Raw genomic sequence first — 27,251 nt, 5'->3', positions numbered from 1 at the left:
GGCCTTCACTCAACTGCCTGAGAACCAGGAAGTTATCAGGACATCTACTGCTGATAAGATTAAAAAAGCAAAGTGGGACAACCCCTTTAAGTCACACCACAGATTTTCTATTATATTTAGGTCTGGGGACTGAGATGGCCATTCCAGAACGTTGTACTTGTTCCTCTGCATAAATGCCTTAGTAGATTTTGAGCAGTGTTTAGGGTCGTTGTCTTGTTGAAAGATCCAGCCCCGGCGCAGCTTCAGCTTTGTCACTGATTCCTGGACATTGGTCTCCAGAATCTGCTGGAGACCACTTAGTGGAATCCATGCATCCCTCAACTTTGACAAGATTCCCAGTCCCTGCACTGGCCACACAGCCCCACAGCATGATGGAACCACTACCATATGTTACTGTAGGTAGCAGGTGTTTTTCTTGGAATGCTGTGTTCTTTTTCCTCCATGCATAACGCCCCTTGTTATGGCCAAATAACTCCATTTTAGTTTCATCAGTCCACAGCACCTTATTCCAAAATGAAGCTGGCTTGTCCAAATGTGCTTTAGCCCACCTCAAGCTGCACTTTTTTTGTGCTGTGGGCGGAGAAAAGGCTTCCTCTGCATCCCTCTCGCATACAGCATCTCCTTGTGTAAAGTGCGCTGAATGGTTGAACGATGCACAGTGACTCTTCTGCAGCAAGATGATGTTGTAGGTCTTTGGTGCTGGTCTGTGTGTTGACTCTGACTGTTCTCACCATTCGTCGCTTCTGTCTATCCGAGATTTTTCTTGGTCTGCCACTTCGAGCCTTAACTTGAACTGAGCCTGTGGTCTTCCATTTCCTCAATATGTTCCTAACTGTGGAAACAGAAAGCTGAAATCTCTGAGACAGCTTTCTGTATCCTTCCCCTAAACCACAATGGTGAACAATCTTTGTCTTCAGGTCATTTGAGAGTTTTTTTGAGACCCCCATGTTGCTACTCTTCAGAGAAAATGAAAAGAGGAGGGAAACTTACAATTGGCCCCCTTAAATACTCTTTCTCATAATTGGATTCACCTGTGTATGTAGGTCGGGGGTCGCTGAGCTTACCAAGCCAATCTGAGTTCCAATAATTAGTTCTAAAGGTTTTGGAATCAATAAAATGACAACATTGCCCAAATGTATGCACCTGCCTAATTTTGTTTGAACAATTATAGCACTTTCTGTAAATCCAATAAACTTAATTTCACTTCTCAAACATCACTGTGTGTGTCTCCTATATGATAGATTTAACTGACATTTTTTATCGTAACAACCAACGATTTATATAGGAAAATCATGACGATTAACAAGGTTGCCCAAACTTTAGCATCCCACTGTATAACTTAGGGCTCATTCAGACAGCCGTATGTTTTTTGCAGTCAGCAAAAATGCGAATACGATTTTTTTGCGGTCAGTTCAGCATGTCAGCATAAAAGCGGATTGCATTCCGCTTTTTTGCTAACCCATAGACTTCAATGGGGCCACGTCCTGATTTGACACTGACAAGTATAAGACATGTTTTATTTGTTTTGTGGGGCCATGGAACGAAGAAAAGATGCGGACAGCACATGGCGTATTGTCCTCATGTTTTGGGGCTCCATAGACGTGAATGGGTCTGCATCTAATCCGCAAAGTTGCGGATCAGATGCGTAAAGCAACATACGGCGGTCTGAATGAGCCCTTAGGGAACTGTATAAACAGGGATGTACGCAGAAACCATAGGGTCCCATATAGTCATTCTCTTTTGTTATTTAGTGCTGGAGATTTGGTCTGATGCCTTTTAAGCTATCGCTGTGGCTCCGGACTGGCGCACAGCGGAACGAGTAAACCCCCGGAGGTCCCCTGAGCAAGGTTGGGCCCCCACAGTCACCCTCCCCCTACACAAGTGGCACATGGCACAGTAGACTGATTGTACTACATACAGATAGGCAGCATATGAACCAGCCGATGCATCATAAAGAATGGGGTAGACGTAATCTAACAACCTGCCCGGTATATTATTATAGGTGCACTGGGTGGTTCAGATGACTTCTAGGCGCAGAGGCAGGCCGGACAGTTCCTTCTTTCTCTAGGGACCCGAGTTTCTGAAGTCTCCTCAGGGGCCCCTATCATCAATTGTCTTGCTGCTGCCTGCCGCTGTGTGAGCATGTCACATAGCTAAAAGATACTGGATACTGACAGGTCTCCAGGACAGAACAAGGCTACTACTGAGAAATGTGCGTTGCTGCAGTTTTAGGGAATTATGAACGGGGTTTCAGGTAATATTAGCATTTAGCTGTATAGTGGGCCCCCGGAATGAATTTTAGTGGTGGACCCTAGACATCCTAGCCAGTCACTGCTTTGACAATATTTCACATCATTGTCTGTAACTATAGGTATATGATCAGCTTCATTAATGAATAGAAATGTAGCAAAATCATCATAAATACTACAGCAAAACTGCATTTCCTATAGTAAGTACTAGAAAGGCCCAAAGAGTCATTTTCAGCACCGTTCTTAAGACCAAAATGTAATTGCATTGCTCGCAATGAACACTAGAGGGGGCTAATATTAGTAGCTAGCCAGACCTCCAGTGATCAGCTCATTGCTGGGAAGAGGGAACTATCACAAAATGAGGTGAAAACCCCACCCAAGCTATAGCTCACACATATTTTTGTTTGTTTTAGTTTATAAAAAAATAAATAAAAAATATATAGCTGATAAAAGCCTGCAGCTGCCACTAGGGGGAGTGCACTGCATGCATATACAGCTGCTGAGCCCAACAATAAACCCATGTTCCCATGCTCCCTCTAGTGGTGGCTGCAGGAAGGCAGAATTTTATCAGTTACTTGGAAGTCTATGCAGGGGTTCGGAGCACTGTAGAAAAAAACAAAACAAAGGCTTGACCACTATAATTAGGTTGTCCGGGATTAGAAAAACATGGCTGCTTTCTTCCAAAAACAACATCGCCCCAGTCCATAGGTTCTATTTAATATTACAGCTTAGTTCCATTAAAGGGGTTGGCCACCATATCAGTACTTTACACAACATTGTTGGAGGCAGGGTAAAAAAGAGATTCCAAATATACTTTATTTAAAAAATATGTCTGGTAATTTTTTTATAGTAAGCCACACCCCTGACCCCCGCTCTGCCGTGCAGCCAGTTCGTCCATGGCTGCACGCGACATGGAGAAAGCTTGTCCATGCCTGTAGTGTACATTCCATAGGAATGTACTGTATTAGTGACGGATCCATCCTTCCAGTCTGTGCATGCGCTGACTGAAATAAGGTGAAAAAAAAAATGCTGTATCAGTTTTTCCGGATGACACCGGAAAGACGGATTCTGCATTTCAATGCATTTTTCAGGCTGATCAGGATTCTGATCAGTCTTAGGCCCCCTGCACACGAACGTGTGCACCCCGTGGTCGTGCTGCGGCCCACAAAATGCGGGCCGCAATGCACGAACACAGTCCGTGGGGAAGCCGCAGCGGATCGTGGACCCATTCACTTGAATGGGTACGCGATCTGGCCGTTCCGCAAAAAGATAGGACATGTTTTATCTTTTTGCGGAACGGAAGTACGGGACTAAACCCCACGGAAGCACTTTGTAGTGCTTCCATAGGGTTTCGTTCCATGCTTCTGTTCCTAACCATTCCGCATCTCCGGATATGCGGAACCATTCAAGTAAATGGGTCCGCATCGGTGATGCGGAATGCCTACGGAACAGCACCCGTGTATTGCGGATCCACAATACGGCAACGGGAAGCACATGTTCGTGTGCAGGGGGCCTTACAAATGGTGACGGAACTGCTTGCCGGATCACTCTGCAGGGGGCCTTACAAATGGCGATGGAACTGCTTGCCGGATCACTCTGCAGGGGGCCTTACAAGTGGCGACGGAACTGCTTGTCGGATCACTCTGCAGGGGGCCTTACAAATGGCGACGGAACTGCTTGCCGGATCACTCTGCAGGGGGCCTTACAAGTGGTGACGGAACTGCTTGCCGGATCACTCTGCAGGGGGCCTTACAAATGGCGATGGAACTGCTTGCCGGATCACTCTGCAGGGGGCCTTACAAGTGGCGACTGAACTGCTTGCCGGATCACTCTGCAGGGGGCCTTACAAGTGGCGACGGAACTGCTTGCCGGATCACTCTGCAGGGGGCCTTACAAGTGGCGACGGAACTGCTTGCCAGATCACTCTGCAGGGGGCCTTACAAGTGGCGACGGAACTGCTTGCCGGATCACTCTGCAGGGGGCCTTAAAAATGGCGACGGAACTGCTTGCCGGATCACTCTGCAGGGGGCCTTAAAAATGGCGACGGAACTGCTTGTCGGATCACTCTGCAGGGGGCCTTACAAATGGCGACGGAACTGCTTGCCGGATCACTCTGCTGCAAGTGTGAAAGTAGCCTAACAGGGTAAAAATTGAATTTAATCTTTTAAATGTAAGACAGAATTGGTAATGGAAGTGTCGCCCGTAGCGTCACAGATCTTCATGATCAGTTGTTATAAAATCCTTCCTAAAAACACCTCACACCTCACAGCCAATTCACATAACAGCAGATTGAACTGTGGGTAATTGCCCTCGGAAACAGCCATTCAGATCATACCCATAAGCTGCAGTGTGATAGCATGACCGACCCCCATCAATTTTTTATGGATAGACCTGCTCCATAAGTTCAAATCAGCCCCCTTCCCAAACGTTCTTTTAATTAGTAAAACATAAGAAAAAGTATCTAAATTTGGTATCACTGTGATCCTACTGATCCGCACAATAAAGGGAAAATGTCATTTTAAATGTGTTTTCCGAGACTGATCAGTGGGGGTCCTCCGACACCTGAGACCCAGCTTTGCCTAGGGCTAGGCCATGTGATGTCACATTCGTCGGTCACGTGGCCTTAGGCGTGTCTCAGCTCCATTGAAGTGAATGAGGCTGAGCTGAGATACCAACCACAGCCGCTATCAAATGTACGGTTTTGTGCTTGGTCAGCTGAGAGAAGACCGCGGCACTACTGTGAGCGCTGCTGCCTTCTCAAACAGCTGATCAGTGGGGGTCCCGGGTGTTGGACCCCCACTGGTCAGATACTTATGACCGATCCAGAGGGTAGGTCATCAGTAGAAAAGCCTCGGAAAAACCCTTTCAAGCAAATGGTGAACACCGTAAAGACAAAGCCCAAAAATACAATGGCAGAATTTATTTATTTTTTCTCAATTTCAACCCGTAACTTTCTAATATACTTTGTTTTTACATATTTCATCACTGTCACATTCACTGCTTGCTGTGAATAAATGACAACAGTCTTACACTCAGATACGGATGAGATACAGCCTCTAGCCTGGATACAAGATGAGATACGGCCTCTATCCTGGATACAAGATGAGATACAGTCTCTAGCCTGGATACAAGATGAGATACGGCCTCTAGCCTGGATACAAGATGAGATACGGCCTCTAGCCTGGATACAAGATGAGATACGGCCTCTAGCCTGGATACAAGATGAGATACAGCCTCTAGCCTGGATACAAGATGAGATACGGCCTCTAGCCTGGATACAAGATGAGATACGGTCTCTAGCCTGGATACAAGATGAGATACGGCCTCTAGCCTGGATACAGGATAAGATACGGCCTCTAGCCTGGATACAAGATGAGATACGGCCTCTAGCCTGGATACAAGATGAGATACGGCCTCTAGCCTGGATACAAGATGAGATACGGCCTCTAGTCTGCATACAAGATGGGATACGGTCTCTAGCCTGGATACAAGATGGGATACGGTCTCTAGCCTGGATACAAGATGACATACGGCCTCTAGCCTTGATACAAGATGAGATACGGCCTCTATCCTGGATACAAGATGAGATACTGTCTCTAGCCTGGATACAAGATGAGATACGGCCTCTAGCCTGGATACAAGATGAGATACGGCCTCTAGCCTGGATACAAGATGAGATACGGTCTCTAGCCTGGATACAAGATGAGATACGGCCTCTAGCCTGGATACAAGATGACATACGGCCTCTAGCCTTGATACAAGATGAGATACGGCCTCTATCCTGAATACAAGATGAGATACAGTCTCTAGCCTGGATACAAGATGAGATACGGCCTCTAGCCTGGATACAAGATGACATACGGCCTCTAGCCTTGATACAAGATGAGATACGGCCTCTATCCTGGATACAAGATGAGATACAGTCTCTAGCCTGGATACAAGATGAGATACGGCCTCTAGCCTGGATACAAGATGAGATACGGTCTCTAGCCTGGATACAAGATGAGATACGGTCTCTAGCCTGGATACAAGGTGAGATACAGCCTCTAGCCTGGATACAAGATGAGATACGGTCTCTAGTCTGGATACAAGATGAGATACGGCCTCTAGCCTGGATACAGGATAAGATACGGCCTCTAGCCTGGATACAAGATGTGATACGGCCTCTAGTCTGGATACAAGATGTGATATGGCCTCTAGCCTGGATACAAGATGAGATACGGCCTCTAGCCTGGATACAAGATGAGATACGGCCTCTAGCCTGGATACAAGAAAAGATACAGCCTCTAGCATGGATACAAGATGAGATACGGCCCTAGCCTGGATACAAGATGAGATACGGTCTCTAGCCTGAGTAAAATATGAGATACGGTTGGGCATGGAGTCATACAGGTTCCTGGTATCCTGCGGCACATTTGCCCACAGCTGCAGTGGGGCCTGTAGATCCTGCACACTCGTAGGTTGGTGAAACCTGTTTTAGGCGTAGAAAATGGTCTAAATGTACTCCAGCAAGGGAGCTGGCACAGATTTAGAGGTGGCGGTGGATCCGCCGAAGTTATGTAGAGACCGGTAACTATTTCCATATCTGCCGGAGACATAATTGCAGGACGAGTTTTGCAGCATCCGACATCTCTCTCTGGGTGCAGGATTTTGTTCGCAGTGAGTGTATATTCTGCTGCAGTGTTTTACAATATACCTGTGATGGTAACAGCTATCAGGACGGGACAGAGATTTACACTGCTCTGGTGCTTAGATCAGGGCAGATTACACTGGTAAATTGTAACAAACCCTCAGCAGTAAGAAGTTTGGGGTCCAAATGGCTTTTCAACTGTTGTATTTTTATGGGTGAAGGAGGGGAGAAAGGAGCAGCCAACATATCCAGTGGGGATCTGAACCTGAAAAAGATGGCTGCAGGGTCTCCTGCGCCAAATCACTGTCTGGAATAACTCTTTAAAGGGTTGTCCATGCCGTATATGATATATATGTGTATGTGTGTGTATATACAGTATTACATATATAGTACATGTTATACGTATAGTAAAATGTGTTATATGAATATTAGATAAAGAGTATATATGGAATATGTATATGATATGTATGATATGGTATATGTATCTATCTACAGTATGGGTGATACTACTCATATATATAGTATGTGTCTGTATAGCATATGTTATATGTATAGAGTAGATATAGAATGTGTAGAGTAGATACAGTTTCATACATTATTTTGTGGCTCCTTCAGGTCCCTGAGCCTCCTGTCCCTGCTCTGCAGCGTGTGGCCCCTGCTAATCCCCGGGCAGAGTCTGATATTCGGTGTATGAGATGGGAGGGGGAGGGGGAGGGCTCTGCCAGGACAATAGACACCTAGATGTGCCAGTGCCACCAGGGGGAGGCACCATCCCGGCCAGTGCCTTCCCAGTGTAATCCCCTCAGCTCCGGGGAGAGGGAGGGAAGGTCACCCATGAGCCTGCTCGGTGCTTACCGGAAAAAGACCAACAATGACGGCTACGAGTCTTTACAGCTGGTGGAGAGCAGCGCCGGGGACGCTAACGGAGGAAGCGGCGGCAGCGGCAGCAGGGAGCGGCCGGGGAGCAGGCAAGGAGTGAGCGGGGCGGCGGCGGCGGCATCTTCCCCCCCAGCATCCAGGAGCCCGGGCCGGCAGCAGCCTGACTGCAGCACCATGGACAGCTCAGGTACAGAGCATGGACGTGTGCAGGGCAGGGTATATACTGCATGTGGGGGCCTCCTCCTGTATATACTGCATGTGGGGGCCCTCCTCCTGTATATACTGCATGTGGGGGCCTCCTCCTGTATATACTGCATGTGGGGGCCTCCCCCTGTATATACTGCATGTGGAGGGCCTCCCCCGGTATATACTGTATGTGGGGGCCTCCTCCTGTATGTACTGCATGTGGGGGCCTCCTCCTGTATATACTGCATGTGGGGGCCTCCTCCTGTATATACTGCATGTGGGGGCCTCCTCCTGTATATACTGCATGTGGGGGCCTCCCCCGGTATATACTGCATGTGGGGGCCTCCTCCTGTATATACTGCATGTGGGGGCCCTCCCCCTGTATATACTGCATGTGGAGGGCCTCCCCCGGTATATACTGTATGTGGGGGCCTCCTCCTGTATGTACTGCATGTGGGGGCCTCCTCCTGTATATACTGCATGTGGGGGCCTCCTCCTGTATATACTGCATGTGGGGGCCTCCTCCTGTATATACTGCATGTGGGGGCCTCCCCCGGTATATACTGTATGTGGGGGCCTCCTCCTGTATGTACTGCATGTGGGGGCCTCCTCCTGTATATACTGCATGTGGGGGCCTCCACCAGTATATACTGCATGTGGGGGCCTCCCCCGGTATATACTGTATGTGGGGGCCTCCTCCTGTATGTACTGCATGTGGGGGCCTCCTCCTGTATATACTGCATGTGGGGGCCTCCCCCGGTATATACTGTATGTGGGGGCCTCCTCCTGTATGTACTGCATGTGGGGGCCTCCTCCTGTATATACTGCATGTGGGGGCCTCCTCCTGTATATACTGCATGTGGGGGCCTCCACCAGTATATACTGCATGTGGGGGCCTCCCCCGGTATATACTGTATGTGGGGGCCTCCTCCTGTATGTACTGCATGTGGGGGCCTCCTCCTGTATATACTGCATGTGGGGGCCTCCTCCTGTATATACTGCATGTGGGGGCCTCCACCAGTATATACTGCATGTGGGGGCCTCCCCCGGTATATACTGCATGTGGGGGCCTCCCCCGGTATATACTGCATGTGGGGGCCCTCCTCTTGTATACATGGCCTTTCTATTATCATAATGCTGACTGCACATGCTGTATGCACCCCAATACATGGCCCTTCTATTATCATAATGCTGACTGCACATGCTGTATGCACCCCAATACATGGCCCTTCTATTATCATAATGCTGACTGCACATGATGTATGCACCCCAATACATGGGCCTTCTCTTATGATAATGCTGACTGCACATGCTGTATGCACCCCAATACATGGCCCTTCTCTTATGATAATGCTGACTGCACATGCTGTATGCACCCCGATACATGGCCCTTCTATTATCATAATGCTGACTGCACATGCTGTATGCACCCCAATACATGGCCCTTCTATTATCATAATGCTGACTGCACATGCTGTATGCACCCCAATACATGGCCCTTCTATTATCATAATGCTGACTGCACATGCTGTATGCACCCCAATACATGGGCCTTCTCTTATGATAATGCTGACTGCACATGCTGTATGCACCCCAATACATGGCCCTTCTATTATCATAATGCTGACTGCACATGCTGTATGCACCCCAATACATGGCCCTTCTATTATCATAATGCTGACTGCACATGCTGTATGCACCCCAATACATGACCCTTCTATTATCATAATGCTGACTGCACATGCTGTATGCACCCCAATACATGGCCCTTCTATTATCATAATGCTGACTGCACATGCTGTATGCACCCCAATACATGGCCCTTCTATTATCATAATGCTGACTGCACATGCTGTATGCACCCCAATACATGGCCCTTCTATTATCATAATGCTGACTGCACATGCTGTATGCACCCCAATACATGGCCCTTCTATTATCATAATGCTGACTGCACATGCTGTATGCACCCCAATACATGGCCCTTCTATTATCATAATGCTGACTGCACATGCTGTATGCACCCCAATACATACTAAATGGCCCCATCAATGCATGTTTGTGTTGTAACTATGTTGTATGTCACCTTATACACTATATCCTAGTATCATAATCATACAGAAACCCCAGTATATTCATGCCATCATAGTACAGGGGTGCTTTCTGTACCTGCTGGATGCATGACAAGATACTGCACCCCATTATTACGTTCACTCTTGAGCTTTATACATACGGTACTTTCACTGTGCATTAATTGTGTGAGCCAAAACTTCATTAATATTCTGCTCATTCCACAGCTTTTATAAACTGTTGTTAAAAAAGTTGTAGCAGAGCTGAATTTGTCACTACTGATTGTTGTTTTACATAGGACTGCATGTAATCTTACTGCAGTATCAAGATGCGCTGTCAATGCTGCCCACAAGGCATTACACTACAAATTTGCCTCTGCTACATCTCTATATGACCCATGCTGTTCGGAAACAGATGGATTTGGGATTGCATTGCCAGACTAATGTGCCCACATAGAAAGCATGTGGCTGTGGGTTATTCATGTGTGTACAGAACGTTATTTCTAGGCATTGTGGAGAATCTGTATGTGGGTTGACATTAACAGGCAGGTATTAGGGTCAGACTACCCATGAGGTCGCCATGTGTTGCTGCCCTACATTCCCGCCGGGGTCTGAGTACCAGGTCACTGCACTGAGCCTACAACTACACTGGATATAGTTCCTGGCAGAGTCCGTCTATATGTTTCTTATGTATGTCAGCAGTTGTCTGCAAAGGCCACACCATAGAAGCACCTGCTATGGGGCCACTGGAGAGAGGGGCCCAGAACAGCTTGACTGGATCCCTCAATTTGATGGGTGTTGATCTGTGCAAGGTTCCCCCCTGCATCCTTTAACATTAGTAAACAGTGGTGCAATTTACCTGCAATCCCACCTGTGCCAGTTCATTTGGGGTATGGTAGTGTTAATTGGCACCAGATGGGGGTACTGCTTAATCTTTACTGAGTAGCCCTCTTACATCTGTCCACGGGGAGGGGGAAATATTGGTCAAAAGTGCCTAGAAACCCCAATTCTCCCCAGGGAATCAGGAAGCAGGGATATAAAGAGATGAGAAGCTGTGGGACTCCCATCGATCACTAGTACGGAGTCCTGTGTCCTCCCCCTATGGATGGAGCAACAGTTCAGCATGCACACTGCTGCTCCATCCATTCCCTATGGGATTGCCAGATGGTGTTGAATGCTGACAATCTCCACCAGTCCCAAAAAGAATGAATGGTTCCGCAGCATGCATGCTCGATCATGGTTCCATTCACACAGGAGGACACAGCACGCCGTTCTAGTGATTGGTGGGAGCAGGGGCGTAGCTATAGAGGGTGCAGAGGTAGCAGTCGCTACCGGGCCCAGGAGCCTGAGGGGCCCAAAGACTCTTGTGCCACATAAGAAGACACCGGTATTATGGAAAGTGCACGCTGGTCAAGTTACAATTAGAATTTGGCATGGGGGAAAGTTGGGGGGTGCCGTTTCAATTTTTGCCTCCCTGGCCATAAAGCACTGAGAAAAGGGGGGGGGGGGGGGCCCAAGCTGAAATCTTGCACCAGGGCCCATGAACCTTTAGCTATGCCCCTGGGTGGGAGTCTCAGTGGTCAGATGCCCACCGATCAGAAACTCATCTCCTATCCTTGAACAACCCCTTTAAATCTTGGGATAACAGTGTGAGGACCCAGAAAAAAAGCTGTATCCTGTATCCTAAGAATTTTATGCTAGTTTTTGGCATAATAAAAAAAAGCAAGACCAGTGACTTTTATCATGCCAGTGCAACCAAATTTAGTTGCACGGGCATTTTTACGCCGTCCTCGCCACTGGGGAGTGGAGGGCCAGGCTATCAGTCCCGGGCAAATTCACTAATGCTTACTCCTGTTTCCAGGCCCAAGTGACGACTGAAATCTACTCCAGTCAGGGAATTGCTCCTATGCATGAGAGTCCCTGACTGAGTACTATGAGGTGACAGGAGTAGCAGCTCCACTTCATAGTACTCAGTCAGGGACTATCAGCCCCACAGTCACCATAAACAAAGTTCTATTTCCCATTGCCCATTCATGCAGGAAATACCATAGGAGCAATTCATGATAAGGCTCCGTAATCCACAATAGTGCATCGCCCTATTTCCCGTATATGGCCTGATAGTTTTAATTTGCGTTAGTATAGGTTTGGGTTTTAATGATATCAATAAAGTATATGTTTTAAAAGAGATAGGTAGGACCCCGACAGGGATTTTCTGGCCTTTGACCGGCACAGTTCTTTTCATAATATATCCCGAGGGTCTCCACCAGGGCCCGTTTAGAGATAATTTATGATAAGGCGCATCCCTCAGCAGCGCAGGGGCTATCAAAGATTGTGGGTAGATCCGGCACTCAATTAAAAACAAATTCCTTTATTGACTCAGAACACAGTAGAAAAATATTAAAACCATTGTCACTTATGCGTTTCGGGTGTACAAGCCTTTCTTCCTCATAGGGCTATGAGGAAGGGCTTGTACGCCCGAAACGCGTAAGAGACAGTGGTTTTAATACTTTTCTACTGTTTGTGGAGTCAATAAAGGAATTAGTTTTTTATTTAAGTGCCGGATCTTCCTACGTTTTTCCTGCATTGTTCTGGGTTGCCAGCCCAGATCGCGGTCACCATACCTGTATAGAGTTGAGCTGATACAAATTACTTTTTCGTTGTTATCACGCTATCAATGATTGGCATAGAATGCTGGTCTTTGATAAATGACCCCCATTGGTTATAATATTGCACTTAGTTGCAGTCATACCAGACATTTTTGGAGTTGTTACTGGAAGAACAGGCAGGTACAAAATGTAAGCTGTTCACAGACACATTATTAGGTCATCTGTATGATACACCAATGTAGGAGACCATGTCCCCATAGAATTCATGTAAAAAGTGGAGCTACCTAATATTGCGGATCTGTGGTGATCTAGGTCAGGAAGTTTTTGTATCCTATGAAATGTTCATGAAATGAAACTTTCTCCCTGAACTATCCTTTTGTTTGGCGCTATAGTGTTTGCTGGTGTGCATCACTGCGGCGGCGCACGGCGTGCTTTCTCCCTATTCATCAGTGAGACAATTCTGTCTGCCCTCCGACCTTCACATAAGGATGTCTTTGTGTTGCTGTGTGTTTGCATTTTCATACAAGAGGGCCAGTTGTGCTTCTCCTGAATGCTGACCGATACCTCACGGCGGCGGCGGGAAGCTTGGCAGGCGCTACTGTCGTGCAGCTCGGGTTTATGGACATTTTCTTGGATTGTACTAGTTTGCATGGCTCATCAGAACGTCCACAAAATCTACAGGAAAGTGTTCAAACTGCTTAGAATTGATGTGGGATGGAAAAAGGTTTCCGTAATTCTCCGTTGGCTCTGGAGACGTCTCCTTTACATGTCTCTATAACCCAATAAAGAGCGGTTCACGGCGAGATCAGGATCCTGTTTGTGGTTCGGTTGGCGATGCTGCTGATGTCAGGTTAATGATCAGCGCCATCATTAGGAAGTAATGACTTAATCGTCATTACAGGTAATTTCTGGCGGATTACAGAAAAATGACAAAACTGACATTATTTTCTCATTTGTGCAGACGCCAGACATTGATCCCAAAGACAAAAATGAGGCTGCTTTCTGCTGCTGCTTGACATTAGCACACTGGTAACCAGGTCATGGTGACTCCAGCACGGTTTTCTTTTTTTAGTGCATCTGTGTAGGCTGGCCCCCACTCTCCAGGGGCCACATAAGAGCAGCATGAGCTGCCACTATGGTACACATGTCCCTTCTCATGCTTTTTGTCATGTCACTATATATTTTTGATATATTTGCTTGGTTCCTCACCATTTTGAAGATCTCTGCTTGCCGTCATTGAATAGAAACATTCTTGTGTATCTCTAGAGGCTGAAAACCAGTACAGCACTAACAGTACTTACAGCTGAGGGTTCACTACACTTGCCAGCAGGTTTTTAGGCAATTATAGGAGAATATAGTGGTAGTTATAAGGGAATGTGGGGGCAGTTATAAGGGAATGTAGGGGTTTGTCATAGGGAAATATGGGAGCAGTTATAGGGGAATGTGGGGGCATTTATAACAGAATGTGGGGGCAGGCATAAGGGAATGTAGGGGTTTGTTATAGGGAAATATGGGAGCAGTTATAAGGGAATGTGGGGGCAGTTATAACAGAATGTAGGGGCAGTTATAAGGGCCGGGTGGAGCAATTATAGAGGAATGTGTGGCAGTTATAGGGGAATGTGGGGGCAGTTATAAGGGAATATAGGGGTTTGTTATAGGGAAATATGGGAGCAGTTATAAGGGAATGTGGGGACAGTTATAAGGGAATGTGGGGGCAGTTATAAGGGAATGTGGGGGCAGTTATAAGGGAATATAGGGGTTTGTTATAGGGAAATATGGGAGCAGTTATAAGGGAATGTGGGGGCAGTTATAAGGGAATGTAGGGGTTGTTATAGGGAAATATGGGAGCAGTTATAGGGGAATGTGGGGGCAGTTATAACAGAATGTAGGGGCAGTTATAAGGGCCGGGTGGAGCAATTATAGGGGAATGTGTGGCAGTTATAGGGGAATGTGTGGCAGTTATGACGGAATGTAGGGGCAGTTGTAAGGGATAGGTGGAGCAATTATAGGGGAATGTGGGGGCAGTTATAAGGGAATGTGGGGGTAGTTATAAGGGAATGTGGGGGTAGGTTGTTATGAGGCATAGGACACTGGAACTGAGAGTGGCTTTTGTGGCTGACTCTATAGGTCAGCTAGGGGTGGCATACTCCGTGGGGATTAAACTGCCGTGGATTGGGGTAGGCTGTTTCTGAATGATGGCATACTGTTTCTGAATGATGGCATACTGATTGCTTATGTCACATTTTGCTATGGACTTGAAGACGGCATTATAAAGAACATGCCAAGAGCCCACTTCCTCAGTGGGTTAGGCTAAAGGAATGTAAGTGCTATGCCCACTGCTACGGTGCAGTGTAGGCGGACGTTTGCTGCAAGTTGAATGTCGCTATAGTTTGCTCTATATTTAGGTTTCACTGTACACAGCCCCTGCTGTTCTCTCAGTGCCCACCCATGAAATATGCATCTGCTGGCAACATGGGCTCCAGTGAACGGACATATTCTTAAACAGCTTTTTTAGCTTACTTTCACACTCGTGTTTTGTGCGGCTCCGTCATGGACAGATCCATTCAGAACGGATCCGTTTGTAATATCTTTAACATAGACAAGACGGATCCGTCTTGAACACCACTGAAAGTCAATGGAAAACTGATCCGTTTTCTATTGTACCAGATTGTGTCAGTGAAAACGGATCCGTCCCCATTGACTTACATTGTGTGCTAGGACGAATCCGTTTGGCTCAGTTTCATCGGAGGCAAACTGATGCATTCTGAGCGGATCCTTTTCCATTCAGAATGCATTAGAAGGCATTAGAAGGCCCTGAACGGATCTCACAAACGGAAAGCCAAAACGCCAGTGTGAATGTAGACTTAGTCGTCAAATGGAGGACATTCATTAAATAAATCGTCAAATAGTTGATTTGGATGCTCGGATTTGGATGCACTGCAGGTCTCCCGGAGAACCCGTATGTGGGGGAGGATACAGGCATCGTTTGTATCTAATGCTTTGGTGATACTAAAGGTTTTATGCAAACATGAAACAGTAAAGTGCAGGGATGCCCAACCTGCGGCCCTCCAGCTGTTGCAAAACTACAATTCCCAGCATGCATGGATAGCCTACAGCTATTAGTGTAATATTATCTAACTTTATAATATAATTTCTATTTCAATTCTTCACCATCCAGTAAAAACGCTAGTGTGAAAGTAGCCTATTCCTTTTAAAATGAAGACACCGAAAGTCTGTATCGTACATATCCAAAGCTTTTTACTGGATCCAGCAGGGTTCAGCAAAAACGCTTCCGTTACTGATAATACAACCATCTGCGTCCATTATGAATGTATCCGGTTGTATTATCTTTAACATTGCCAAGACGGATCCGTCATGAACTCCATTGAAAGTCAAAGGGGGACGGATCCGTTTTCTATTGTATCAGATTGTGGCAGAGAAAATGTATCTGTCCCCATTGACTTGCATTGGGGGTAATGCCGGATCCGTCTTGCTCCACATCCCAGGACGGAAAGCAAACTATAACATGTTGCGGTTTTCTCTCCGGTCTGGGAACGCAACTAAACGGAACAGAATGCATTCTGGGGCTCTCTGTTCAGTTCAGTTTTGTCCCCATTGACAATGAATGGGGACATAACTGAAGCATTTTTTTTCTGTATTGAGCCCCTTTGACGGATCTTAATACCGGAAAACTAAAACGCTAGTGTGAAAGTAGCCACCTTTGCATTCACCAACAGCAAGCAGAGATCTTAAAAATTGTGAGGAATTGAAACTCAAAGTATATTGTGAAGTTACAGAACTTTTACAGTAAAATTATTAAGCTTTATTGACATAAAACGGAAATCTCTTTAAAGAATACTTAAAGGGTTTGTCCAGCCTGGGAGCTGACAACCACAGTGGTCGGAAGGTGTGCCTCAATAAAAAAAAACTTTCACCTCTCCACCGTTACACTGCCAGTTTGCTGGCCCTACTTCCATTTCTAGCTAGACTGGAAGTGGCTTGCAGTGATTGGCCGCAGAGGTCACATGTTCTTGAATGGCATGCTAGTGACGTTGAGGCCAGTGATTGGCTGCAGCAGACATGGGACAAATACTCTTCCAGTCTGACTAGGACCACAAGCGACCAGCAGGGACTACAGACAGGTGTTTTTTTTTGGTAAACAGACCCTAAGAGGAATCACAGGCCAAAGATTTTTACAGCTCCTACAGGGTTAAATAGTAACTGTATTCTGCCAATGTACAACAAAGTATTTTGTTATGATATCTGCTAAGCCCTGTAGAGACCTCAGACACACAAGGCCTATAAATCGCTTGAAGATGTATGGATGTAGCATTTTATTCCATTCTCTTGTAATTGACCACTGTCGGATCTCCTTTGGATATTTGTTTAAGTTACTTTATTTTGTTCCTTTTGTTTTACTATATGTATGTACCAAATACCTATATCATTGGTATCTCATGATACATTTCTGATGCTATAAAACTTCAATAAAGCATTTGAAACATAAATAGTAACTGTATAAACTTTATATGAATAAGCTCCCCCTAGTGGCATCTACAGGTAGTCAGAGTTTTATTCATTTAAAGAAGGTATGCTCAACCTGCAGCCCTCCAACTGTTGCAAAACTACTACTCCCAGCATGCCTGAACAGCCTACACCAGGACATGGTGGGACATGACTAAGTGATCATATGATTTATTTTTATTTTTTTGCTACTTTGCAACACCTGAATGCTTCCTGTCATGAGGCTCTTTACCATTGCACATTAGCATATTTAGGATAATGTTGCTGATTTAATAGTAAGTGATTGAGGTACATATAGAAAAGTGATTGGCTGGTCAGTCGGTACATATGGAACAGGGGATACGGTTTTGCACCAGCTTTGTTCTTCAGTAGGAAAGCTGTTTATGTGTTCAGTACATCTAATTTTGTGAAGGAAAACCTGCATCTATTCTGAATGTGCTCAGCAAATCTTTTAGCAATGCATGTCATTTCTATTTGCATGATAATGGGATTGTGGTGACTTAATGAAAATATATTTAAAGAGCCACCTTAAAATTAAAATCCATAGCCTGAAGACATTTCCCCTTACATATACAGAGCAATTATTGCTTCTTTTTAATAGTTCCTTATAAATCCTTCTGTTCTTTCAGGTGCCTCGTCACCAGACTTGGAGTCCAATTATGGAGGTGGCCTATTGGACATGGTCAAAGGGGGAGCAGGACGTCTGTTCAGCAACTTGAAGGACAATTTAAAGGATACATTGAAGGACACGTCGACTAAAGTAATGCAGTCAGTCGCCAGGTAACCCCTACAGTACACAGTGCTATCTACACAAATATATATGGTGATATGGAGCATGCTGGTATAACCTGGGCATCTCCTGTACATATAATGTTCAGTTGGGATAAGTTACTGTATAAATCATGTTCAATGTGCAGAATCCTATAAAATCTGCACAGATAAGGAGGTGACTTGCTGCCTCTTTGTATATTTTGTCTAAGGAATTTGTTGCCGTTACAATGTTTGATATGTTTTTGCTTTTTTTTCTAGTTATGCAAAAGGAGAGCTTGATATCTCATATATTACCTCAAGGATTATTGGTGAGGAATTGCTGTTCTGAATAGTACACTAATTCAATGGTGTCTATACTTTTATGTAAAGGATGAAATGTTTGGGGTGTTCTATTTATGAAAAATCCATACAGTAGGGACTAGCTTACTGCTTTCTTGAGAGCAAAATAAAATGTTGAGTCACTTTTTAAATGTATTACTTGTCCTGTACTAATCCTTAGTTACATCCTGTATTATACTCCAGAGCTGCACTCACTATTCTGCTGGTGCAGTCACTGTGTACATACATTACATTACTTATCCTGTACTGATCCTGAATTACATCCTGTATTATACCCCAGAGCTGCACTCACTATTCTGCTGGTGCAGTCACTGTGTACATATATTACTTATCCTGTACTGATGCGGAGTTACATCCTGTATTATACTCCAGAGCTGCACTCACTATTCTGCTGGTGCAGTCACTGTGTACATACATTAAATTACTTATCCTGTACTGATCCTGAATTACATCCTGTATTATACCCCAGAGCTGCACTCACTATTCTGCTGGTGCAGTCACTGTGTACATATATTACTTATCCTGTACTGATGCGGAGTTACATCCTGTATTATACTCCAGAGCTGCACTCACTATTCTGCTGGTGGAGTCACTGTGTATATACATTACATTACTTATCCTGTACTGATCCTGAATTGCATCCTGTATTATACTCCAGAGCTGCACTCATTATTCTGCTGGTGGAGTTACCGTGTACATACATTACATTACTTATCCTGTACTGATCATGCGTTACATCCTGTATTATACTCCAGAGCTGCACTCATTATTTTCCTGGTGCAGCGACTGTACACATACATTAAATTGCTTAGGGCTCTTTCACACCTGCGTTCTTTTCTTCCGGCATAGAGTTCCGCCGTCGGGGCTCTATGCCGGAAGAATCCTGATCAGTTTTATCCTAATGCATTCTGAATGGAGTGAAATCCGTTCAGGATGCATCAGGATGTCTTCAGTTCAGGACCGGAACGTTTTTTGGCCGGAGAAAATACCGCAGCATGCTGCGCTTTTTGCTCCGGCCAAAAATCCTGAACACTTGCCGCAAGGCCGGATCCGGAATTAATGCCCATTGAAAGGCATTGATCCGGATCCGGCCTTAAGCTAAACGTCGTTTTGGCGCATTGTCGGATCCGACGTTTAGCTTTTTCTGAATGGTTACCATGGCTGCCGGGACGCTAAAGTCCTGGCAGCCATGGTAAAGTGTAGCGGGGAGCGGGGGAGCAGCATACTTACCGTCCGTGTGGCTCCCAGGGCGCTCCAGAGTGACGTCAGGGCGCCCCAAGCGCATGGATCACGTGATCGCATGGCATGTCATCCATGCGCATGGGGTGCTCTGACGTCATTCTGAAGCGCCCCGGGAGCCGCACGGACTGTAAGTATACTGCTCCCCACTACTACTATGGCAACCAGGACTTTAATAGCGTCCTGGGTGCCATAGTAACACTGAACGCATTTGGAAGACGGATCCGTCTTTAAATGCTTTCAGTTCACTTGCGTTTTTCTGGATCCGGCGTGTAATTCCGGCAAGTGGAGTACACGCCGGATCCGGACAACGCAAGTGTGAAAGAGGCCTAAAACTGATTCCAACACCTCCACCAGTAGAATAGTGAGTTCAGCTCTGGAATATAATACAGGATGTAAAGTAATATAGTGTATGTACACAGTGACTCAATATAATTGTGACATACATGTAGTAAAAATATACTGTACCAGCGTTCTGGGGACTTTAGACAGTATTATATATGAAGGAAGTCAGCACTGGCCTTATATTTAGCGATGTGCCAAATTCTTATTTTCCTAGTCATGTCCTTCCCGGCAGAAGGTGTGGAATTAGGATTCAGAAACCATATCGAGGATGTCCGCTCCTTCCTGGATTCAAGACATCTGGACCATTACACAGTGTTCAATTTGTCACCGAGGTCTTACCGCAGTGCCAAGTTCCATAATCGGGTGGGTGATTGTCATTTACATGTGGAAGGATACCTCTATTATGAAATACGGACACCACTCATGGGTTATCCCATTGAACCCCTCTATAGAACCACTGTAAACAGCCGCTCCTGGTCTAGGGACTTACAGCCGTGTTCCTTGAATTGTTCCTTCCCTCAGTCACTGTACTTATATTACAACCGACCACAAGAAATTTTCTAATATGTTTTATCAGTGAGAAATGTATTGTTCTCATGTTACCAGCTGTTTGCCTCTCCCCCCCCCCCCCCTTGCCAATTGCTTTTCACTTTGAAAAATGCTTTCAATCCGTCTCCACACAAGAATCATAATACACATGTCAATACAAATCTGTGAAGAGGGAAGGGGAGAGGAGTGAGCAAGAGCAGAGCGAGACAGAGGAGACAGGCACAGACAAAAAGAGACTGCATAGCTACACAGGAAGGTTATAGCTCAGCACTAGTGCTTCATTCACAAAATTACAGGGCAATGTCCTCCATCATCCTGGGGCTTGTTATGACTGACTGTGAGACAGTTAGGAAGCAGCTTCTCCTCTACTTTCTGTGTGCAGTGGATGGCAGCTAGTCTCCACCTGCCATTTCTGAGAGAATTGCAAACCAGCTATTCAGCAAGCACAGAGGAAAACTGCTAAAAAAATGCCAGATTCAAGTGATATAACGTCCAGAAATAGTGTTATTCCTCATGTACACACACTGTACTATAGATTAACGCAGAGTTTGTTGACAGGTTAGGTGCGCCTTAAGGAGTAGGATCTTAATAAATTTTGCAGCATGCAATGAAATATTTTGTCACTTTCTTCACAGCAACAGATCAGAAACTAGTAAATTTACAGCATTTTGTTGCTAAGGAGCAACTAGACAAAATTGTGAAAAGTATGGGGCAGATCGCAACAAGACTAAACATGCACAAGGTGTCTAGTTTTGAAAACCTTGGGGGTCATTTACTATCCAGAAATACACCTATATTAGGTAAATTTCTGGTGCAGATTGCGGTGCAAAGGTTATTTGCGCCACAATTTGCGACTTTTTCTTTTAAAAAAAAGGGGGGCATGTTTTGATGATGAAGAATGATGAAGAAAATGATATAAATGTAAGACAGCTCGGAAGCGGTCTTACGTTTAGACTGGCGCTGGATACGCTGAAGTTATGTACAGGCTGGCACCTCTTCACAACTTCGGCGGATCCACCTCCAGCTATAGGGATTATTAAGATTGGTGTCTAAAACGCTGGTCTTAATAAATGACACCTCACCCCACCCCCTAGTTTTTACATTTTATTAAGAAATTCTGGGTTAATATAGGGAGTCCTTCCTTCAGTATCCTCATCTCTTGTTTAGGGTGGAGAGCAGTTACAAAAGTGTCTCTCACTCTGGAGGACCTGTCCTGTCGTTTATTACACAGGCAACCAATTGATGAGAATGGGCACTGTGCAATACTTCATTTAACCTGTGGTGTCACTGCAGGGAAACTAAACACTGCTCTGAGGGATCACTGATGAGGGGAACCCTTGGTTTACATGTAGGATGCGCTAAATTTTCTCAGAGCTGCATGAGACTGTTAGTGGGCCCTATCACACCCATGAGGTTATACGTTATTGGTGCCTTGAGTTTAGAAGGACTTGAGATTTTCTGTCTCAATGTAGTGTGGGTCAGGTCTGATATACGCTTATTTCTTGCAGGTCTCAGAATGCAGTTGGCCTGTAAGACAAGCTCCGAGTTTGCATAATTTATTTGCAGTTTGCAAGAACATGCACAACTGGTTACAGCAGAACCCCAAAAATGTGTGCGTTATCCACTGCATGGTAAGTGCTGACTCCGTACGTAATGTTATACTACTGATAGGAATGAAATGTAACGGTAAAGGGATTGTCCCATAGTGAATTATCATATTCATATATGTTGTTAAGAACATGAAAAATGAACGGTGTTTGCCATTTACCGATCCAGTGAAGAGATATGACATTTGGTTAGACCAGGCATGCTCAACCTGCGGCCTTCCAGCTGCTGTAATACTACAACTCTCACAATGCCCTTCTGTAGGCTGTCTGGAAATTATGGGAGTGGTAGTTTTGCAACAGCTGGAGGGCCGCAGGTTGGGCATGCCTGGGTTAGATAGTGTGGCGCCACCTGGTGTTAAAAGTGTATAGAACTGTGCACATCTGTGTAATGAGCCGATTGCTGGTGAACAGACATGCTCAGTCACCCTACCCACAGCCAGGTCTCTGCATAGTGATGGCAGGATAGATGAGAAGACTTCTTCTACAGGAGAAGTATGAAATATGAAGAGACTTTATTGACAGCTACAAGAGGGGGAACAAGACTGATACTGTTCAGAGTCTGCCCACAGCAGCACCAAGGGAAGGAAAAATTATAAAAAAGATATATTTATTATGCTACAAACACATGCTACAACATTAGTAGCCTCCCCTTTTCCCCACAGTGATTCCATTCCACACAGTGGCTGCACCAGCAGAATAGTGAGTGCAGCTCTGGAGCATAATACAGGATGTAACTCAGGATCAGTACAGGATAAGTAATGTAATGTATGTACACAGTGACTCCACAAGCAGAATGGTGAGTGCAGCTCTGGAGTATAATATAGGATGTAACTCAGGATCAGTACAGGATAAGTAATGTAATGTATGTACACGGTGACTGCACCAGCAGAATAGTGAGTGCAGCTCTGGAGTATAATACAGGATGTAACTCAGGATCAGTACAGGATAAGTAACGTAATGTATGTACACGGTGACTGCACCAGCAGAATAGTGAGTGCAGCTCTGGAGTATAATACAGGATGTAACTCAGGATCAGTACAGGATAAGTAATGTAATGTATGTACACAGTGACTGCACCAGCAGAATAGTGAGTGAAGCTCTGGAGTATAATACAGGATGTAACTCAGGATCAGTACAGGATAAGTAATGTATGTACACAGTGACTGCACCAGCAGAATAGTGAGTGCAGCTCTGGAGTATAATACAGGATGTAACTCAGGATCAGTACAGGATAAGTAACGTAATGTAAGTACACGGTGACTGCACCAGCAGAATAGTGAGTGCAGCTCTGGAGTATAATACAGGATGTAACTCAGGATCAGTACAGGATAAGTAATGTAATGTATGTACACAGTGACTGCACCAGCAGAATAGTGAGTGAAGCTCTGGAGTATAATACAGGATGTAACTCAGGATCAGTACAGGATAAGTAATGTATGTACACAGTGACTGCACCAGCAGAATAGTGAGTGCAGCTCTGGAGTATAATACAGGATGTAACTCAGGATCAGTACAGGATAAGTAACGTAATGTATGTACACAGTGACTGCACCAGCAGAATAGTGAGTGCAGCTCTGGAGTATAATACAGGATAAGTAATGTAATTTATGTACATAATGATTCAACTTTTTATGTACCGGTAAATAAAGTAGAAAAAAGGCCACAAATGCTTCTGAGCATACAGTACATAGTAGTGTTCTTTGCTCACTATATGCTTGCTGTCTGCCTTCCCCAGGATGGTCGTGCGGCCTCTGCAGTGTTAGTCAGCGCCATGTTCTGTTTTTGTCATCTTTTCACCAATCCGGTGTCTGCAATCCAGCTGCTCAATGTGAAACGTCCAGGAATAGGACTGTGGCCATCACATAGGAGGTGAGAATTCCTGCAGGATGCGAGAATAAAAAAAAAACAAAGTAAGGCTACATGCACACGATCGTATGTGTTTCGCGGTCTGCAAAAAAAAAAAAAAAACGGATGACATCCGTATGCCATAGTTTTTTTTTTTTTTTGGATCCATTGTAACAATGCCTAAAAGGGACAAGAATAGGACATGTTCTATTTTTTTTGCGGAGCTACGGAACGGACATACTGATGCGGACAGCACACGGTGTGCTGTCCGCATTTTTTGCAGACCCATTGAAATGAATGGGTTTGCATCCTATCCGCAAAAGAAACGGAACGGAAACAAACAACGTTCGTGTGCATGTAGCCTAAAAGCAATACAATGGTTAATTTATTATTTGTGTCCAGGTACATTGGGCATATCTGTGACCTGGTGTCCGACAAGCCTACGCATCCTCACTGCAAACCTATTGTCATTAAGAATGCCACCATCAGCCCGGTGCCGTGCTTCAACAAGCAGAGGAATGGCTGCCGGCCCTTCTGTGAGGTCCTCATTGGGGAAACGCGGATCTTCAGCACAATGCAGGACTATGAGAGGATGAAGTGAGTGACAGGCGGCAATGACTATGTATTCTGGCTCTGGTTTTCTGTACTAGGCCTAGCGGACATATTTTTTTATTTATTTATTTCTTATATAACACTGAGTAAAATGCTGTTTGCATGAAGTGATTTCCAATAAGTGAGAGCAGGGAAGCCATATTGATGAATTCATATTTCATATAGGCTTCTGCTGCTCATAAATCATAAACCTTCAGACATTCAGATCCATTAAGATAATGCAACATCCAATGAAACGCAGCTCGTATAAACCTGACAGAATAAAAAGTATGAAATTGGAGACATACAGAGCTACAGTGGGCCCCATGGACCTCATCTAATCGATATGCTAGAACACTTAATACTATATTATGGGAAAACCCCTGTAACTTTACCTTTGTATCTTAAGGTCTCTTTCACATTAGTGTGTTCCTTGCTGGAATCACGCTCCGTGTGAGAGAGGGATCGTGTGTTCTTTAGGAAGCCCGCGGCATTATCATGATTGATAGCCCTAAGTTAGATATCTTGTGCTCCAACCACACCAAGAGCTGCAGCGAAAAACACCTGTAGGCTACCATCCTAAAAATTTAGCTATAACACCAAATGCAGTGCATACTAGAACCAATTATTTATTAACGTCGGGCTACTATACAGAGGCTGTTTTACCCAGTTGTCAGACATTAATTGACCACACAATTTTGAAAAGTTTCGGAATCCGTCCAAGAGCAGCTCCCACAGTGTTGTGCATGAGACATCCTTGTATTACATCTGTCTGGCCGCCTACAGCTTCCCCCAGCATAATGAGCTGTTGGACTCTACAGAACCAGCATGGGTCAGCAAAAATAAAAAATAAATAAAAAGACTTACTGCAGCTTTTGATGTAACTGGAGTATTAGATACAACTGAAAATAAGTAAAGAAAAGTATTTGTGAAGTTACTCAACATTGTGTGTTGATTTAAACGGTAAAGATGACTGATAGAGGTCTCTCTTAACCCTCCATACACATGCATGCTGGGCTCGGAGGAGTGTTCATGTATTCTGAATGGAGAGAAGGTACTAAGCTGCTTTTAGACACCCCTGGCAGTGGCTTATCCCGCTGAAAACAAAATGATCGGACACATTAAAATGAAGATTCAGAAGACCACCAAACAAATTAGGTGGTCGTCCAGTCCTGCCAAAATCGCCGGGTTCGCCCCCAATCTACATCTAATGTATATGGCCAGCTTAAGCTATGTAATTGTAAGATATAATAGGACACAGGGGTTGCCATGTTCGGTTTTCCCATTTATGTTGTAGAGAGTATCGTGTCCAAGAAGGAAAAGTGGTGTTTCCTCTGGGAGTCACCGTCCATGGAGATGTTGTGATTTCCATTTATCACATGAGGTCAACAATTGGGGGAAGACTACAAGCCAAGGTAAGAGGGCTATGTTATCTAGGCAAAGGAATCTGTCCTTATCTGCATTTACCCTGGAAATAAGGCTACTTTCACACTGGCGTTTTGGCTTTCCGTTTCTGAGATCCGTTCAGGGCTCTCACAAGCGGTCCAAAACGGATCAGTTTTGCCCTAATGCATTCTGAATGGAAAAGGATCCGCTCAGAATGCATCAGTTTGCCTCTGATCAGTCTCGATTCCGCTCTGGAGGCTGCCTCCAGCGTTTTGCTGTCCGTCTGACGAAGCGGAGCCGAACGGATCTGTCCTGACTTACAATGTAAGTCAAACGGTACGGATCCGTTTTCTCTGATACAATAGAAAACGGATCCGTCTCCTATTGACTTTCAATGGTGTTCAAGACGGATCCGTCATGGCTCTAGAATACAACCAGATCCGGATGCAGGCGGTTGAATTGTTGTAACGGAAGCGTTTTTGCAGATCCATAACGGATCCGCAAAAAACGCTAGTGTGAAAATAGCCTAAACCGTTTAGTTGTTGTAGCTACTTTATTACCAACACATTGATAATTGGCCAAATCTTCACCTTTTACAATCATCATTTTTCAAACTTTTGAAAAATGTATACTTATTCATTTTTTTTATATATCTTCATAGACATTAGAGCTCAGTTTTATAAATACAAGCTCCAAATTCCCTCCAAAGACAGCGGAAAATTATAAAATGCTTGCTACCTGTTGCCACCATTAGAGGGAACTTCTATGCATTTACATTGAACTCAGCTATAAGACAGTATGCAGTAAGCTCCCTCTAGTGGTGGCTTCAGGCAGCCAGAATGGTATTATTTATGTCTACACAGGGGATTTCGAGCTCTGTATCAGAAAAAACTGAGCTCTGCCTGCCATAAAGATATCTTACGAAATTAATTAGCTCAAAATATTCAACCTGATAACTACATAGTGGTAACTAGGGACATTCACGGCAAGTATTACGAATATTTTACAAATAGTCTGTATGGATGATAAGAGCAAAATAAAATAAAAATAAAAAAAATAAACATCAGCGCTTACAGTGCAGTTAAAGGTCAGCTGCATGTATTCTGTGTGGCCTTTTTATCTGTGTCTTTTTATTCCAGATGACAAATACTCAGATTCTGCAGATACAGTTTCATACTGGATTTATAGCACTCGGCACAACAGTGTTAACATTTACAAAGTGAGTATGAAGCTAAAAGAAGTTGTATAAGGCTACTTTCACACTTGCGGCAGAGTGATCCGGCAAGCAGTTCTGTCGCCGGAACTGCCTGCCGGATCCGGCAAAATGTATGCTAACTGATGGCATTAGTAAGACTGATTAGGATCCTGATCAGTCTGAAAAATGCCTGATCAGTCAGAAAAATGCACTGCAATACCGGATCCGTCTTTCCTGTGTC

The 27,251-nt window shown here is 44.9% G+C and overlaps 1 protein-coding gene across 1 annotated transcript in view; it reads left to right on the top strand.

Moving 5' to 3' along the window:
• The first annotated feature begins 7,706 nt into the window (after nt 1–7,706).
• Nucleotides 7,707–27,251, top strand: part of DNAJC6 (DnaJ heat shock protein family (Hsp40) member C6) — a 41,939-nt gene continuing 22,394 nt past the window's right edge. The window contains 9 exon segments of the mRNA XM_044302204.1: nt 7,707–7,945; nt 17,773–17,923; nt 18,173–18,222; nt 20,052–20,200; nt 21,895–22,017; nt 23,729–23,862; nt 24,241–24,435; nt 25,727–25,844; nt 26,955–27,034. Coding sequence (XP_044158139.1) covers nt 7,714–7,945; nt 17,773–17,923; nt 18,173–18,222; nt 20,052–20,200; nt 21,895–22,017; nt 23,729–23,862; nt 24,241–24,435; nt 25,727–25,844; nt 26,955–27,034 — 1,232 coding nt within the window. The 5' untranslated portion in view covers nt 7,707–7,713.

This window comes from Bufo gargarizans, chromosome 7, assembly GCF_014858855.1.
Source record: "Bufo gargarizans isolate SCDJY-AF-19 chromosome 7, ASM1485885v1, whole genome shotgun sequence".
NCBI lineage: Eukaryota > Metazoa > Chordata > Amphibia > Anura > Bufonidae > Bufo > Bufo gargarizans.
Note: the sequence above shows the minus strand (reverse complement) of the source record. Positions and strands in the feature narration are given on the sequence as shown.